We start from the raw sequence: 18,733 nt of genomic DNA, 5'->3' as shown, positions 1-18,733 counted from the left end.
CACTTGACAATGATATCTATCAAGGAAAAGCAGCCAATCAGCAATCCATCTTTCTATCTAAATGTCTCACTCACATGTAAAAATAATTCTATGAGCTATTCTTCTAGGGTATACCTGTGGGAGTGTGGCTTTATTGGCAATGCCTTTATCTTATCCATAAGGGTCTCCTAGAAACAGTTGGAACGTGCTGGAAGAAAAATGGTCTTATAATCATCATCCTACAATAGCAGATAACTTTTAAGCTTGCACCTGGATATCATTTTTCAGTTTGACACATTACCTAAGTACAAGGTACTGTAAATGTACCGTCACTCAACCACTCGTAAATAAACAAAGGGATTTATATAGAATTTAGCAAACACAAAGAGATGACGGACGTAGCGCTGAAACTTTTCAGATACTCACCCCCAGTCACAGATCTTATTTAAATCCATCATCATTCTTTAGCTCACTTCGCCACCTCAGTACAAACCCAACTATATGCAAATCAGTCTTGACCCTGTGCCTCATGGCAACTGTCCAGGTTGAACTGCTAAGCCAGGTCTTCCCTGAACCAGAAACAAGCATCCTGGGACCGGGTTCGGGGTAACACCCCTCATCAGCCAGGCTAGCTTGAATCCAGTGGCAAAGTGAGTAAGGGACCCACTTCTGAGCATAACCTGCCAACTTAGGGCGAACAAACCAAACACAAGGAATTGATTGACGAAGTGCTAAAACTTTTCAGATACTCACCCCATCATCATTCTTTAGCTCACTTTTGCCATCTCAGTTCAGACCCAACTATATGCAAATCAGTTCTGACCCTGTGCCTCATGGAACAGTCCAGCCCGAACTTCCAAGCGAGGTCTTCCCTGAAACAGAAACAAGCATCCTGGGACCGGTTTCAGGGTGACACCCCTCATCAGCCAGGCTAGCTTGAATCCAGTGGCAAAGTGAGCAAGTGACCCACATCTGGGCATACCCTGTGAACTTAGAGCAAACAAAGCAAACACAAAGAGATGATGGACGGAGCTCTGATACTTTTCAGATACTCACAACCAGTCACAGTTCCAGGTTAAATCCATCATCATTTTTTAGTTCACTTTGCTACCTCAGTTCATACCCAGCTATGACCCTGTGCCTCATGGGAACAGTCCAGCCCAATCTGCCAAGCCAGGTTTTCCCTGGACCAGAAACAAGCACTCCATCAAAGCATGAAGAATATCCCTTCCAAACAATTACAAATACCATATGGGACATCAGTGGCTTGACATTAGCCCCCACAGCCCCCATGGTGCAAGGGGGCCTCAATCTATAGTGGGCCCCATTTGGCACTGTGTACAGGCGGCCAGCCCCTGGCTTGGGAGCTCCTGACTTGGTCCAGAACATGGGATCCCCCCTCAAGTTTTGTTGTACTAGTGCTAGACATCTTGAGGTTTGCAACTCAGTTCATAGTTCAGATTAAAAATATTGGACCAATTCCCTACACTAACATTAGTTTGATGCTGCTGCTAATGCCTCTTTGCATGCAGTTAGAAGGGGGGGTGCAAGCTACGCTGCAGATTCTCATTGTTGCTGACTGTGTGGTCTTCGAAAAGTCCTTCAGAGGCCTCCTCGCCAGCACTTTAAATTGAAACAATGATGACCCCCATATTTTTACAATTGCAGCATAATTTTGAGAAATTGAAGGTCTGAATTAGCTCTCCATGGAAAGTCACTGGTACTACTCAATCAGATGCTCCCTTGGCTAACACAATGGGTACTGGGGGAAAGGAGGAAGGTGTGCTCTAATATGGTGGGTGTTGGACTTGGCCCTCTCTGCAGAGGTATCCCCAGACTTTCTTGACTTCACCCTTCCTGTTTTTGCAGAATTTGCTTTTGTTGGTCTTAGGGCTCTGTGCATTTTACCACTGTTACCCAGTGTTAAAATGCTTGTGCTCACTCCCTAAAACATGGGGAAATGGCTTTCACCCAATTGACACATTTAACCTAATTTAATTCCCTAGTAAAGTTGGTACTACATGTAACCAGGGCCTGCAAATTAAATGCTTATTGTTCAACCCAATTAAGTAGCCTTTCAAAACGTCTCAAGCCTGCCATTGCAGCCTGTGTGTGCAGTTTTACACTGCCATTGTGACCTGGCCAAAGAAGCCTTTTGCCAGACCCAAACCTTCCTTATTAATACATGAAGGTCACCCCTAGGGTAGGCCGTGGACAGCACAGAGAGCACGGTGCAGTGTATGTGAAAGTTTGGACATGTACACCTACGTTTTTTAAGTCCTGGTATTGAAAATCTCTCAAATTAATTTTTCAATATTACAAGGCCTACTTCTCCCATAGAATAACATTTGGTTACCTTAATACATTTAATCACTAATTATGATTTAAAACCCTTTTTAGTGGTAAAGTCAGATTCTAATTCACAATTCTGAAAACGACACTTTTAGAAATATGGCATTTTTTCGTCCTGACCATTTGGTGGCTGCAGACTGTCCCTGGGTCACATGACTAGCTCTAGTTGGCAGTTGGCATTTGTGTCCTAGACAGCATCACAACGGGAGGTCCGTGTTTTTGCAGGATGGGCCGGAATTTCCGGCCCGAGTGCGGACATAAAGTTAGTAGTCGTAAATCCATTCTGTGAATACCAAAAGTAGTAAGTGCATTCTGTGAATACCAAAAGCAGTAAGTGCATTCTGTGAATACCAAAATAGTAGTAAGTTTAGGATTTTGTCTTAAGTTAGTTCTGTGAATCGGGCCCCCCGTTTTTAACATGTTTTGGAGAGAGATTCTGATTCAACTAAATGAAGGTCGAGCGGGTGATTGTTCCAAGCAGAGTGACCCAAATAAGAGAAGATAAGCTAAGATAATCCACTCGACCTGGAGTGGCTTATCTTTGGTACCTTAGCTAATGCCCTGTTTGAGGAGCGGAGTGTCCTAGCTGAGAAATATGACAAAATTCTGGATGCCAGGTAGTTGGGCCTTTGTGTTTTTAAGCACCAATTTTATCTAAACCTTTAAAATTGCATATTTCCGGTTCTACTAATTGTCGTTTTTGTCGTTTTAGAATCAAATCGTTTTTTTAAATGTACTCTTATTTTTCTAAATTGATGTGGAATTTTTCTTGTGTTGTGTTTTCACTTTATTACTGTTTGTGTTCTTCATAAAATCCTTTACAAATTACCTCTATGATAAGCCTGACTCCTTTTGTGCCATGCTAACAGAGGGTTAACCACAGGTTAGTTTAGTGACTTTAGTGTTTCACCCTGATGGAGATTGTGGCTGATGCCTGAGAAGGGCTAACATTCTCCTCAAACAGCAACCCCATCCAATCCAATCCTAATATTCAACATATTAGTCATAAAAGCACGATACATAAATATTTCATAAAACACCATACAGAAATATGATTTGAAGCTTGATTGGGGAAATTAAATTAAGCCATAAGAAAAACTGATATCAATAAAAGCATTTAAAATGACATTATAAACTCAATTGATAAAAAAATCAAAATTTTTTGGATTTCATTGCCAAAGGGGTACAAATATTTGGCCACAATTAGATAATGCAGACACTTGGTTATTGCTAATATCTACTTTGTGTAGGATATAATTTACAGCTCCCCTAGTTCATATGCAGATGCATAATAGCAGATACAAACTTATTTTACCCGAAGGGAATGTGACCTTATGACCACCCCAAGAGTTTTGCCAGTTCTATAACAATAGGAGTAGACGTGTCAGAGCCTAATATTCTTTCTGCTTCATTGCTCCTTCTGATGCCTAATAGTTTGTAAATTGGCACCAGCCATGCACGACTTGGGGTAACATATCCTGAACAGGCGAACAATAAGTGTGCCAGCAACTCTACATTAGCCTGGCATACGGGACACAAGTTATCACCAGATTTCACCCATCTAGCAGTAAAAGCTCCTAATGGCAGTGAGCCCACCCTGAACTAGAATTATAACTTCTGATCGTGCACTTTTGTTATTATATCCCAATATTGCTCTAGGCTAGGGGTTAGTTTAATTTCCAGGAAGAGCCATTTTATTTGATGAAAATGATCTGCCTTTGTTATTTCTTTGAATCCAGCAGCGTACGATGCCAATTCAGGTGTAGTCCATATTCTACGCCAGTATATAATAGAGGGCTTAATTTTGCAGTGTCGGCCACTGGTTTTCTACCCAGGTCGTTGAGTAGGGGACCTTGGAGTACTTTGTGGGAGGTTGGTAATATTACGCAGGAACCTATTTTCTGCTATGGTGAGATTAGACAGGTTCCTACAACCCCATAATTCTGCCCCATAAAGGGCTGAGCTGACAACTTTCATGTTATATATCTGGAGCACCGGACTGATTGGTTTTGTGAATTATTATTGCAGATTTATAATGCGCATGGCTGCCCCAGCAACGAGGCGTCCCAGCGCAGTACAAGGACCAGAGACGAGAACCAAGGCAAATCGAGGCAGTTAAATAGTAGAAGTGGGAAAAAGCCAAGTCTTCAAGGCCTTTCGAAACGGCAGATGGTTAGAAATGGTTCTGATAGGGGTCGGGAGTGAGTTCCATAATTTTGCCGCCAGCCAGCGGAACGAGCGTCCCCCTGCCCTAGCCCTCCACACTCGAGGGGTGCAGACTATAGCTAGGTTAGCGGAACGCAGAGGGCGCTTGGGTGTGTAAACCTCCAACAGCTGGAGAAGGCCTGGCGGGGCCTGTTTAGACAAGATCTTGTGTGAGATGCACAGTGCTTTAAATTGTATCCATTTGTCCACTGGCAACCAGTGGAGTTTGGGAAGAACCTGTGCAACTGAACAATGCTTGGGTAATGAGACCAGAATCCGCGCCGTTGCATTCTGGACCCTCTGGAGGCGCTTTACGCTGGCTCTTATAGCTCCCAAATATAGGCAATTGCCGTAGTCCAGTCTTGAAAGGACAGATGCCTGGACGATAGTCTGGCGCACTGAAGGAGGGAAAAACCCGAGCAAAGGCTTTAGACCCCGCAGGAGTCCGAAACAGACCCCCGCAACCGTTTTAGTTTGTTTCTCAAAGGTTAGTCCCTGATCAAACCATACCCCAAGATTTTTTACGGTTTCCTTTGGAAGTGGGGCAGGTTTTAGACGATCCGGCCAATATAGATCTGACCACAGCTCCCTATCCTTTCCAAATAGAAGGATCTCTGATTTGCCAGAATTAAGCTGAAGGCAGTTAATTGCCATCCAATCAGAGATAGCTAACAGATCGTCCTTAAAATTATCTAAACTGGAGGTACATTTCCTAGAAAAGGATATCACTAATTGGGTGTCATCTGCATACGACACCAGCGACAGCCCCCTCTCTTTCGCCAGCACTGCCAGAATGCTGACGTATAGATTGAATAGTAAAGGGCTCAAAATGGAGCCCTGTGGAACCCCATGGTGTAGTGCAAATTCCTGTGAGGAAAAGGGGGGTGCCAGGACCTGGAAAGATCTTTCAGATAAAAATGATTTAATCCAGGCCAAGGCTAAGTCCCTGATCCAGATATCCTGCAGACGCTTGAGAAGTATATTATGGGACACCGTATCGAAAGCGGCACTTAGGTCCAAGAGGACCAAGGCCGCTGAGTCCCCAATATCAAGACTGCTCTTAATGGTTTCTGACACAGCTAGAAGGGCGGATTCAGTGCTGTGTCTGGGCCGGAAGCCGTGTTGAGTAGAATCAAATATAGCATGTTGCTCGACAAAATTGGCCAGAATGGAATTCACATGAGCCTCCACAACTTTAGCCAGAAAAAGCAGTTGGGAGATAGGTCGATAGTTGGCCGGATTGGCAGCATCCAAAGAAGGTTTTTTTAACAAGGGGACGACCTTTGCATGTTTCCATGCCCGAGGGACTGATGCCGACCGCAGCGACAGATTAGCCAGATCCAGGCCCACGGCTGATATGGAGGAATAGAGCTGGTGAAAATGGGTAGGGGTTACTGGATCGGCCGGGGAGCCTGATTTGATTTTTAAACATAGTGCCTCAAACTCCTGAGGCGAGAGGGGAGGAAGTGTCGCCAAACTACGACCCTCCATGTCAGCTCCCCCCCGCAAGCCACCTTCCTCCTGCAGTGGAGCTGCCTTAGGGAGAGCCAGATAAATCAGTTCCACCTTTTTAACAAAATACTGGGCTAGCTCATCACAATGACGGTGACAGGCGAAGCCCCAATAGCACCTGTACTCTTCATGTCCCTCAACAAAGAGAAAATAGTCTTGGCCGGGTTGGAGCTACCCAGAATTTTGCTGGCCACAAAATCCGCCCGCGCTCTTCGAATACCCTTATGATATTGCTTAAGGGCCATTCGATACTCAAGTTTTGCTGTTTCATCATAAGAGCGTCTCCAAGCACGCTACAGTCGCTTACAGAGATTATACTCAGAGTAGAGCACTCCCGAAAGTTGCTGGTGCTTCAGTGTTGCCAGATCAATTTGATGATTCCATTTCAAGTCATCCTGTATATTGACCCCAGGTAGGTAAACGCATTAACTTGCTCCAAAGGACTTCATTCATTAAAATACCACCTTTGAATGCTCTATGTGGATTAAAAGACATACATTTTTTTTTTCGACACATTAACTTCCAGGCCCTGCGTGAAGCAAAACTCCTCAAAAATTGACAGGGCCCGTTGGAGACCACTCGGGGTCTTTGGGATGATTAATGTGCCATCTGCGAACATTAATATAGGGATTTTTTAACCATCTAATGTTGTGGCATCAGTAGCGGTGGATTCCATACAGTTCACTATTCCATTGATGAACAAGGAGAATAGCGTGGGTGCCATGACACAGCCCTGGCACACGCCTCTCTAAATTGGAAAGGGACTGATAACATTACCCTACGAACCCCATCAGATTTTTGCATAATTATCCTCATGTAATCTAATAATGAGGGTTAGCAGTTCAGAGGGCATCCCCATTTCTTGCAGAATCACCCATAGTTTGTTACGGGGGACAAGATCGAATGCTGTCTTAAGGTCAACGAAGGCAACATACAAGTTACCCTTACCCAGAACCACTGTCTTCCAGTATAATAAGATAAAACAGAACACCTGGTCAATGGTGCTAGTGTAAGTCAGAAAATCAGCCTGCAGAGGGGATAGGATACTATATTCATCTATCCACTCATGGACCTTGTTGAGAACTAGCCACCCCATTACCTTCTGCAAGGAGTTTATTAAACTAATGGGCCTGTCGTTTCCTGGGTGAGATTTCTCCCCTTTTTTAACAACGGGGATAATTTCAGCCCCTTTCCACGGGTCAGGGATTGGCGCACCATGGACAATAGCGTTAGCCAGCAGGAGAATGTACCAGCACCATCTGGCCTTGTCATAAAGGAATATATCTGCTGGAAGGCCGTCTAGGCCTCGTCTAGATAAAGCAAATGTACAGTCTCACCCAGATCTTTCTCTGATGGACTACGGGCATATTGGGGTTTGAAATGATTAACCCAATCTTCCTGTGTTACATGGTTTTGTGGCTGTTGCGGTTGCCCTCCTCTGTTTCATTTTAATATGTTCCAGAAGTGCTTGGTATTACTCAAGGCACAAGCCTCCTTAAGATCCTGCCATCTTTTTTCATCCCAGATTTTCTTGGCATTTTTCTGGGCACCCCTATTGATTTGCCTAGCTGCTACCACTACAACTGGATCACCTGCTTTAATAGCTAGCCATAGTGATTCACGTGCCCCTCTGCATTCCTTATTAAACCAGTGACAGACTTTCTGGTTTATAGCCTTTTTGGGCTTGCCCTGCTTGATAAAGTGCGTGCGCAAAAGGGCAAAGAATGTATTATGAATATAGAGGGGAAGCTCGAAAACCACTGTATTAGCTGCGCTAGCCTTAAACTCTGTTATAGCACAGTCCATGTCCTTGGTGATACTAAATATAAGTTTGGGCCTCTCTAATATCTTCACACACTTTAAATGTCTCATATCATTAGTACGAACAACATCGCAAGAGAGCAATTGACTTCCTATTTGTGCAGATGCCTTATGTCGTAATAGTCCCAGGGTCGCACACAATGGGTTATGATTGCTCTCTAGCCGGTCCCTAACAATCATATCTCCAATAGTGTGCCATAATTTCAAGCTAATTAATAAGTAATCTATGCGACTAGCACTGAATCTGTTATTGAATGTATTCACCCCAAGTCACTCTGATGGCGATCTTTCATTTGCCGCCCGCAAGCCTGTTTCCAAGCAAATGAAATTAATTTGGATGGCCACATCCGTCCATTTTTTTATGGGTGCAAGCTCCAGCTTTGGAATGCCCCACTGAGCATCTTCCTCTTTTGTGAGATAGCACTCCTCATTGGCAAGGGGCTCAAATGACGAGTTAAAATCGCCTGCAATTATGACATTAGATTCTTCTGATTATAGGTCAAGAAGGTCGTCGAGAGCCGCTGAAACTTCTGACTTCTTCCCCCTAGTTCCTCTCACATAAACGTTGTAAATGTCTACGTTCCCTTGTAAACCCATATTCAGTCTAAGACCTGGATGTCACTACTCTTTGAGTTGAGAGCATCTGGACATTAAAGCCTAATTCTTGTCAGATCCAAATTGTCAATCCTCCTGATGGACGCCCTTTTGCTCCTCTGGTAGCTGGAATGTAATAGTTTAAATAGCCTAAACAATGGAGGGGGGCCAATGACCAGGCTTCCCTGAAGAGGCAGATGTCATAGCACTCAATGAAGGCTTACAACTCGGGAGATGTGATCTTTGAACTCAACCCTGCGATATTCCAACACAACAAAGATTTCCTTAAAGAGGTATGACAGGGTGATAGTGGCCCGTTTAATCTATTAGGAGATTAGGAGATATGCAGCTGACCTCCCTCAAGCCCCCTTTCAAAGGTGGAGATGTAGATGAGGTCCCTAAAGGCCGAGCAGGGCCTATACTCAAAAGCTTGGTAGTGGGAGTACTACCCCTGGTGTTTGTGGGGACTTTGGGGGAAGCTTGGTGGATTTGGGGCACCCTCTTGAGTCAGTCATTATTATCCAATGTGGAACATTCCGACTGACTGATAAGTGTCTACATAGGGGGATGTCTAGTCTGGCTGCTCGGAGGAGATCATCTAAACTGGATGGATGATGATCCAGGAGAACTAGTTTGAAACTACAGAGCAAAAAGATTTTTGGCAAGATCCACCCTAGTTAGGGTAAGCTCAATGCAATCTGATGGGCTAGGGAAGTGAGCCTACGAGCCTTAACAATGTCTTCCTTTATCACTGAGCGGCATCCCCCGACATACCCTATCCAATGAATGGCTTTATTGGTTAGGGAGTCCACATTCTCTGTACCTGAGTTGATGTCATATTTAAGCACATTCACCATATAGATTCTGTGGCTAAGGGGGTGATTGGAGATGTTCTGTTAAGCCAACCTGGCTTGGGAACTACACTGAGGTGATTGAATCTGGGAAAGAGTATGTCTACTGTGCGATGCCTGGTCCCTCATTGTTGCTACACTGCGGAAGTTATTGAAATTACTTAAGTTAGGATGCGGTAGGTGCTTAATCGTAGGTAGTGGTGGCACTAGCTTTTGACTCTTAGCTGCATCAGAAAGTGAGTGACGGTCATTAAGGTTAGTGCTCGTGACAGGGGGGACTGTTGCTCTCTCTGAGTTGGTGGCCTGGCTAAGTAGAGAGGAATGGCTTGTACAGAGTGTTGACACTCTCTGTACGGGAGAAATCCTGATGCGATAGGAGCTTAACCATAGAGGTTAAATCCTCAATCATAGTTTTCATGGTCCCTATTTCGAGATAGAGCATATTGACTAGTTGGATCATGTCCTGAGACTCTCTTTTGGACCCTACCACTACCCCACACAATGCTAACTGAAGGTAACTGGGGTAATTGTGCTAACAGGGACCTCTCTTCCCTATCAGTGTAAGTCAGTTCCGACAAGGGCAAGAATCTGTTTGTACATATGATTGCGGGGTCTATTTATTGAGAATTTGTCCCGGAGGAGCTGTTAGGCGAGTGTCCTGCCCTCGTTGTATCACGCTTTCCCTCGACATTAGGAATAGTTGGCCCTTTTTTGCGTGGTTTATGAAAAATAGCAGTTGTGGCTTCCATTAGTGGGTTGGTTGGGTCTAGGGGGGGACTTATCACTCACAGATTGTGCATTAGGCACCGCCTCTAGTATATCCTCACATTCACTAATGAGGGTGTCAATATGGTGTAGGACACAGTTACAACCTGCATGCTTTTGTAGCTTTCTGGCCTTTTTCCCTTTGTTAACCGGTACAGTTCCACCGCCTCCATCCCCGCTTCCTTCCATGGCCTTTCTTTTCCCCATACTTCTAGTTTGTACAACCAAACCAAAATGTCTGCGAATGCTTTCAAATCTAACCCAGATCCAATGTTAAAATCAGGATATGGTTTGACATATGAACACTCGACAAATTGAAACAGTACGAGATGCTCTAAAGTTCAGAGTTCTGCACGGGTACTCCACCTAAGAAGGTAAATAGGGGAAAGCAAAGATGATCAGTACCTCAATGTCCAGTAAAGGTCCATAGGGAAATCCAACGTCTAGGTGGTAGGCGAAAGAGAGGTGGCCCTGCCCTGCCTCTTCCTGGCAATGACGGACAATAACAGGCCCTCCCTTGGCCCGCGCTTGCCCCGGGCGCGGCCCGTGTCACAGGTGTTCGTTGGCGCTTTTAAGCGCTTGCAGCCCCTCCTCCAGGCAGGCAAGATGTCTTGTAGGGCTTGGAATCCCCCATAGCACAGGCAAACAAGGTTGTGGCATCCTGCGTCGTGGGTGTTCGTTGGTGCTTTTAAGCACTTGCAGCCCCTCTCCCAGGCAGGCAAGATGTCTTGTGGGGCTTTGAGTCCCCCACAGCACAGGCAAACAAGGTTGTGGCGTCCCGCGTCGTGGGTGTTCATTGGGGCTTTTAAGTGCTTGCAGCCCCTCCTCCAGACAGGCAAGATGTCTTGTGGGGCTTGGAGTCCCCACAGCACAGGCAAACAAGGTTTTGGCGTCCCGCGTCCCGGGTGTTCGTTGGCGCTTTTAAGCACTTGCAGCCCCTCCTCCAGGCAGGCAAGATGTCTTGTGGGGCTTGGAGTCCCCCAAAGCACAGGCAAGCAAGGTTGTGGCATACCCAACCTAATTTCTCACAGTGGGCAGCCTGGGACATATAGATGTTTTGTGTATCAAGAAAGCAATGCTTATCATTCTCTACCACGTATGCCAGTGATTATCAAATGCATGAGTAAAACTAAACATTTTCGCTGCTACTGTGAATTTCATAAAAAACTTGAACACCTCCCTTAAGACAAAATCTCAAACTTAGATCCTCTATTATTTTTCTATCACTGTTATCTTAACAACCACCAACCCCTAAATGAACTGCAATTTAACTGCTGACCCACTGCCACTGTCGTGGCACTTTGATGGCCTGGGGACTATTTCAGACACATTCTGTCACCCACCCCGCTCATTGTTTCATGTTTTCAATGTGGCATTTTGCAACCCAGGCATCCCCAACCCATATCTATAATAAAGTAACTATTTTTAAAGTAGTACACCACCATATTAAAGTAAACCATATAGGCATCAATCACAAAAATGAGAGTGTGACACCCACTTTATTGCCAAGGGCAATAAATATCTGAAGTGTACTAACTTACATAACAATGGTGGTAAGAGGATGGTATATCTTCTTCACAGTTATATTTTATATGCTCATGTATATTCATAATCATATGAAATCCTAATAATCTGCAGTAGTAACTTAACGTAACGTCATGTTTTGCAAATTAACACCATCAGAAATTACATCACACTTAACATCACATCACGTTTGATTTGATTTTTAATTTTGAATAGCGCTCAATTGTACTGAGGCGTCTTCGTGCTGCTGCCCTGCCACTCACAGAAGAAGTAATGCAAAAAAGAATTAGGTGACGGATCCCTATTGATTAAAGAGCCAGGTCTTTATTAATTTCTGAAATACAATGATATCTGAGCACTTTATTATGTTGACAGGAAGGACATTCAAAAACTTGGCAGTCCTCAGGATGAAACTCCTACCTCCCCATCTGGCCGCCTAACCCTTGGTAGTGTTAGTAGCATTGTGCTAAGTATCTAAGCGTCCTCTGTATGGGATACATTTTGACAAAAATAATAAATTGTTCAGTGCTTTAAATGCAACACAAAGAGCCTTAAATTCTAAACGTATTACTACTGAAAGCCAGTGTAGTTTAATCTAGGCCTGTGACACTGATTGATATTTTGGAATTCCTGTTAGAAGTCAAGCATTCTGCAGCATTTGTAGTTTTTGAACTATCTTTTTCAGATGACAATGAAAATGGCATTTCCATAGTCTATTATAACAATGACTAGGATGGAGACCACTGTTTTTTGAAGGTCCTGAGGAACGTAGGGGCAGATTTTTCTGGTTATTTTCTAACTAAAAAACACTGATGTAGCAACGGCATTAACTTGATCTTCACAGTTAAGTTTGTCATCAAAGACCATTCCTAAATTCCTTCCCTTCTGTACTGGTATAGGTGAAGGCCCCATGTCCTGTTGCCACCAACTTGTTGACCAAAACGATTTATCATTTCCAAAAGGAGAAGAATCTCTGTTTTTCCTGCATTAAGCTTCAAGCAAATCGCCCTCATCCATTGTTCTATCTGGGACATTCAGGAACTAAACCTGTCTGCAACTTCATTGGGGTCATTGAATATTGACACCAAAATGTGGTTGTCATCAGCATAGGAGACTACTGAGAGATATACTGCTTTTATAAGTTTGGCCAGAGGGGTAACATAGAGATTAAAAAGAATAGGGCTCAATGAGGATCCCTGAGGTACCCCACATGGCAAACAAAATTGCTCAGAGGTAACCTCACCCATTGCTTCTTGAGTTGTTCTATCGGTTAGGTTAGAAAAGATGTTAATAACTTCACTGCTGCGCCTCTTATTCCTAGTTCAGCTAATCGTTCAATGAAGATGGTATGGTTGACTGTGTCAAAGGTCGCAGAGAGATCCAGCAGTATCAGTGCGGCTTGACCTCTACCATCCAAAATGAATCTCAGTTCTTCTGATGCGGCTAACAAATCAGTTTCCATGCTGTGTGCCTCCCTATATCTGTATTGAGTGCAATCAAAATATTTGTTTTTGCTGATGCATGACATAAGTTCCATATTCAAGGCCTTTTCCAGCTGCTTACAAGAAAAGCATAGTCTGGATATAGGCATGTAACTGCTAGGCTCCTGGGGGTCGAGATGATTCTTGATTAACAGAGGTAGGATTGATGCCAACTTCCATTCAGAAGGAATTTGACCAGTAATGATAACTTTATTTAAAATCTTGGTCAATTGAGTTCCATAAATCCTGGGGGATAATTGAACAGTTTTTTGAAGGGCGTGGATCAAGTGGGGATCCTGTTCTAATTGATTCAATCAATTTTAAAACTTGCTCTACATATAAAAAAGGAAACCTGCCCATAATTTTTTTTGAGGTTGTGATGTGATCAGCAGGGGTTTTAATGCCCCTTGATTATTTAATGTAAACGAGTCAAAGACGTCTTGTACTTTTTTCTGAAAGAAATTTGCGAGATGGTCACATAAAGTTTGATTGAAAATACGGCCAATGGGTGCGACCATTTTAGTTAATTATTTTACCGTATGGACCTCTAAACTCACTCCAGTTTCCTACATACTCGTTTCTGAGTTCTCAGGCAGTCAGAGAACCAGGGTTCTGAGGGGGTTTTTGCGACGATTGATGAAAACTGTTTCAGGTGCTAGAGTGTCCATACATTTTGTATCCAAGATGTATACGTTTGTGTAGTTGTCTCTAGATCTTGCAATAGATTGAGGTTAGTTTCTGGCAGCGTTTACATCACATTAAACATCACATTACGTAATATGTAGTGTCAAGTTAATCTCACATAACAAACCTATATGCTAGCCTAATAAATTGCTATTTATTTATCTACTTTGTATGGAAATGTTTTAATATTTTTTTTAGTGAAACAAGCATTACTTTACCATGTAATTAATCTAAGCAATGAACATACTGTGAGTTATTTCAAGATTTGTTTTAATAGAGGTGTTATTATTTAAACTGCTCATATTTGCAGGTAACGATGAACGTGCCACGGTTACCAGTGCTTTCCAAGAAGGTCTTAAAATAGTGGACAGTGCAATTTACACAACAATAACAAGGTATGATCAATTGTGCAATAAGATGTCAATAATGTGAATGTAAGACTTGAAATAGATTCACAGATACCTGGCTAAAGATGAAAGTTCAGCACCAAAACAGTAATAAAGTCAAACCAAAACACAAAATAAATTCCTGACCACTTTTGAAAAATAGAGCAAATGTTAGTAAATCATGACACCAAAGGGACAAAGATGCACTAAGGGGAATAGTGCATATTAGTGGATATATGAATTTGTAAGTGTTATACATAGCATCAAAAAGTATTAAGTGCCAACCTCAGTCAACTGGCTGTGGAAGACCCGGACCTAGCCGCGTTTTGAGGCCGACTACAATGGGGTGTGGGTGGGCAACAGAAAAAAGGTTCAACCCAGTTTTACCTTTGGACTTAGTCTCTGAAATGAATCCAATATATTCAGTGGGCCATGGCATAAGGATTCCGGGAGGTTGGATATCTGTTGGATGATGTCCCTGTGAAGCCACTGACATTTGGCTGAAATGCTCAGGGCAAGAGAAATTTGAATTTTGCACCGAAGGATATAGCCTTTTAATCACTGTTTTGGAGCTTGCTTTCCTCCCTTGGAGCAAGGCTGTTGCCAAAGAGGGCTCCACGAGGCCTGATACCTTCTCCATGATGTCCTGCAAAATCTGATTTGTTGCTGTGAAAAATCTCTGAATGATTGAAACCTGAATCTCGAGCCCAGCAGCAACGCACCTTCATCAGACCTGCTTGGCAGGTTTGTCCTCGTCCACCGGAGGTCTTTGGAAGCAAAACGTTTCTTAGTCCCAGGTTACACAAGATGGTAAGTGGAGTACACTTTGACACAGCCCATATTCCCATGACCTCAGAAACAGCACTTTGGGACTGGATCAAGACTCACTCCAGCAGAAGCTATCAGCTTCTCGGTTATTAAATGCTGATGGACGTGCAGCTTTCATTGTGAAGACTGACTCTGTTTACTGCTTAGCCTAGCCTATTACTCAGGTGAGCTGTTCTGAATATGATTACTAGTGCCTAAAGTGTTGCTAGTCTATGTTAAAGGTTGCCTATGTGGCTCCGGCTCCCTTCCTTCAATGCTTCCCAGAGGCGGCTAGTAAATTGTGAAGCTGTTATTTTATGTTAAGTTAACAATACTTCTATAGCGCATTACTGCCCAGAGGCGTCTAAATGCTATTCACTTCAGGCTAGTTGTGTTACAGGTCCGGAAGGGTTATTGGGATTCAAACAGCCAGGTCTTTACTACTTTCCTGAAAACTAAAATACTGGATGCTGTTTTTATGGAGAGAGGCAGTGTGTACCATGATTTAGATGTTTCCAGCACAATGCTCTTTCTCCCCCATTGTACTTGTTTGTACCTTGATAGTATTAATAAATTAGCAGAACATAATCGAAGATTTCTGACAGAGAGATATTGTTTGAAACTTTGGTTCAGGGATTCGGGGCCAAGATTATGGAATGCTTTATAAACTAGACATAGTACCTTAAAATGTATTCTCTGTTTAAGAGAAAGCCAGTGCAAACTTTTTCAGTCTTGAGACACTGAGCAGTTTGGGGGAATTTTTAACAGAAGTCTGGGTGCTGCATTTTGTAAAACCTGAAGGTTATTGATTTTATACTTGTGAGTAGTGAGAAGCAGGCTATTGCAATAGTCAATCTTGGACAGAATTAGCGATGTGACTAGTATCTTTTGTATTTTATGAAGTATAAAGATCAATACCTTTTTAATTATTCTGAGAGTGTAAGAGGCAGAAGAAGTAGGTTTATTTACCTGATCAGTAAAGTTGAGTCTGGTATCAATAATCACCCCCAGGTTTTGAGCCTTTTCCACGTGGGGAAGGGATAGGAGCCATAATAGCTGGCCAGACTGTTGGACCCCAGAAAGATGACAGTGGTCCAAAAATTAGGACTTCTGTTGTTCCTGTATTTAATTTAAGACAATTACTGTCCATTCAGCTATGGATAGCGAGCATGCAATCATGGAATCTAGACTATATACCTATATCGTTCTTTCCAACAGAGACGAATATTTGAGTATCGTCGATATAGGATGTCAGAGAGAACCCAAAGCTTCTTATCAGATTCCCTAATGGGGAAATATAGATATTAAAAAGTTTAGGGCTCAGTGAGGACCCCTGCGGAACTCCACATGGAAGGGAGACAGAGCAATAGACAAAGTTCTCCAGTTTTAGTATTTGTTCCTGATCTGTTAAATAGAATTTTAGCAAGTCCCCTGCTAGATCAGTGATCCTGCATGCTGCTAGCCGTGCTGACATTAACTCATGGCTGACTGTATCAAAGGCAGCCAAGAGATCAGGCAGAATGAGGGCTGCCCCTTTTCCTTGATCTAGAATCTGCCTGATCTCTTCGGTTGCCCTGATCAATGCAGTCTCAGTGCTATGGCCTTGCCGAAAGTCGAATTGGGGTGTGTCCAGCAATTTGTTTGATTCAATCAAAGTTATCAGCTGATGATTCTAAAAATTTTTGGCTATTTTGGCTGGTAGTGGAAGACGGGAGATTGGATGATAGTTTATTGGATCTTTTAGGTGTAAAGAGGCTTTTTTTAGTAAGGGGATCTGTACTGCTTTCTTCCAAATATTTGGGAAAGTGCCTGTTTTACACATGGCTTGAAAATAAGTGTTAGTTTGGACTTCTGCTGCCAATTAAGTATGTTAAGTGGGCAAGGGTCGTAAGGGGAACCTGAAGAATCGTTTTTCAGGAAGTTTATTGTATCCTCATTTGATGAAGTAGGGATCGTAGGGAATGAATTGGTAATCTGTATTGCAGACAGAAACTGAGAATGGTGTGCAAACACAATTCTATGAAGGGGTGTTGTAAGGGTTCATATGAAGAAAAAATTTAAAATTTGAATGCCAAATAGTCCATTTTACAGTACAACAGATATGTCAAAATGCAACAGGTTTACAGACCACTATGAAAAGGCACTCATACAAATATTCAAAATAGGGATTCTACTTCCGACCCCTAACTCTCTCACATTTCTCTACATTTCTCCAGCCATGTATTATTCCCTTACCATCTTCCTGTCTCTCCATATGTAGCTAACTCACCCTTACTCTCCCTTTCTCTCACGTTCTCCTCAACAGCTTCCCCTGTCAACATCTGTTTCTCTCACAAACCCCCATCTCACTCTTTCTATCACACTCAGATTTACTTACGTTAAGTCATTCTTTCTCCTTCTGGCTTCTCTTCTCCAGCAATGGTGTGTCTGTTCTTGTCTGTCTTGCTCCTTGATGCTTACTACCCTCCTTTGCGGTTTTATCTCACTCTTCCCCATCCACTCAAATTCTGAAGGTTTCATGGTGGGGAAGTTGTTATAAGTAAGTAACCTCAGGCATGGACACAGCTGGTATTTTTCCATTTACTTTTTATTTTACTGCTGAGTACAGAAGTGGGTAGGTTACTTGTGCCACTCTCTTTTGGTTTATTTGATGGTAGGTTGGTGTGCATGCAATAGCATATGTATGCACGTTTGTTGGTGTCTTTTCCTTCAGTAAAGCAAACATGTGTAGGAGTACTGCTCTGCACTCCCATGATATGGAAGTGCTGCTGGATATCATTTGTGAGCATTGCTGTTATATTGTTGTCTACAAAGAGATGGGAAATGCTCCAGCTCACATCTAAGAATCAGGATGCTTCACACTGTATCATTACAGTTCCTATGAAATACTGCTCATGTTTTATTTTTACCTATCGATACATTTAGGGGCATATTCTCAAGGAGTTATCACCAAGTTATCGGCACTTTATCGCAGCCAAAGTTGCAATAAATGTATCACCCCATTCACAAGCCGGTGCTAACAGCTCATAGCACCAGTTTACCTGTGATAGCAGCCGCAAAAAACATCGCCGCAGATGATCCCGGCAACTATAGGTAATGAGATGCAAAGTAAGCATTCCCCTGCAAAAAGCCTCGACAACACCACACCACAACATTCTCAATGACCAGCCAGATTGGTGATAAGTCCACAAAAGATGCGATATGGCACGTTAGCAGCAAGAAATTAACACATGCTCTGACCTGGTGCAAAGTCGAACGACAGCCGGCAACAGAAAAGAGAGCCCAGCCCACCGCCACACCTGAAGAACAACAGATGCCATGGAGCCACTGAACATGCACCGCCACCATCCCCAGGACCAATCGGGCCCTTGGCTCATGCAAACATGCCAACAGTTGCGTGTGTCTCGAAATCTGTGCACCCCAAATCACAGGCCTGGCATCAAAGTCAGCGCAAAGTCCACATCACATTTAAGAAATGCTAGCAGTAGTTACTATAATCAGGAATGAAAGCTCCTTTGTCTCAACACACAAGGCTGAAGGCCAACCGAACCCCCGACCTTGGTCCTGAATGCGGCTGGCACACCCTGCGTGAGATACCATACCAGCCTCCAACAACTCCCAAACCACGAACTGCGCTAATGAAACACCAACATGCCCACACCCCACACACACTTGTCCCTGCACGACCTACATATGCAAGGGATGCCCTTGACACATTGATGAAAAACTACCCATACGTCCAAACGTTGCACACAAATATGACTCATTGCCC

General features: G+C 43.3%; 1 protein-coding gene across 1 annotated transcript in view; it reads left to right on the top strand.

Annotated features, from left to right (window-relative positions):
• The window catches only part of TPO (thyroid peroxidase), a 961,894-nt gene that overhangs the window by 69,985 nt on the left and 873,176 nt on the right, over positions 1–18,733 (top strand). Inside the window, exon 3 of the mRNA XM_085609184.1 lies at positions 14,079–14,163. Within this exon, the coding sequence (XP_085465310.1) occupies positions 14,079–14,163 (85 nt within the window). The remainder of the gene's footprint in view (positions 1–14,078; positions 14,164–18,733) is intronic.

The sequence above is a fragment of the Triturus cristatus genome, chromosome 6 (genome assembly GCF_964204655.1).
Source record: "Triturus cristatus chromosome 6, aTriCri1.1, whole genome shotgun sequence".
In the NCBI taxonomy this organism is placed as follows: Eukaryota; Metazoa; Chordata; class Amphibia; order Caudata; family Salamandridae; genus Triturus; species Triturus cristatus.
This window is presented reverse-complemented; position numbering and strand designations above follow the sequence as displayed.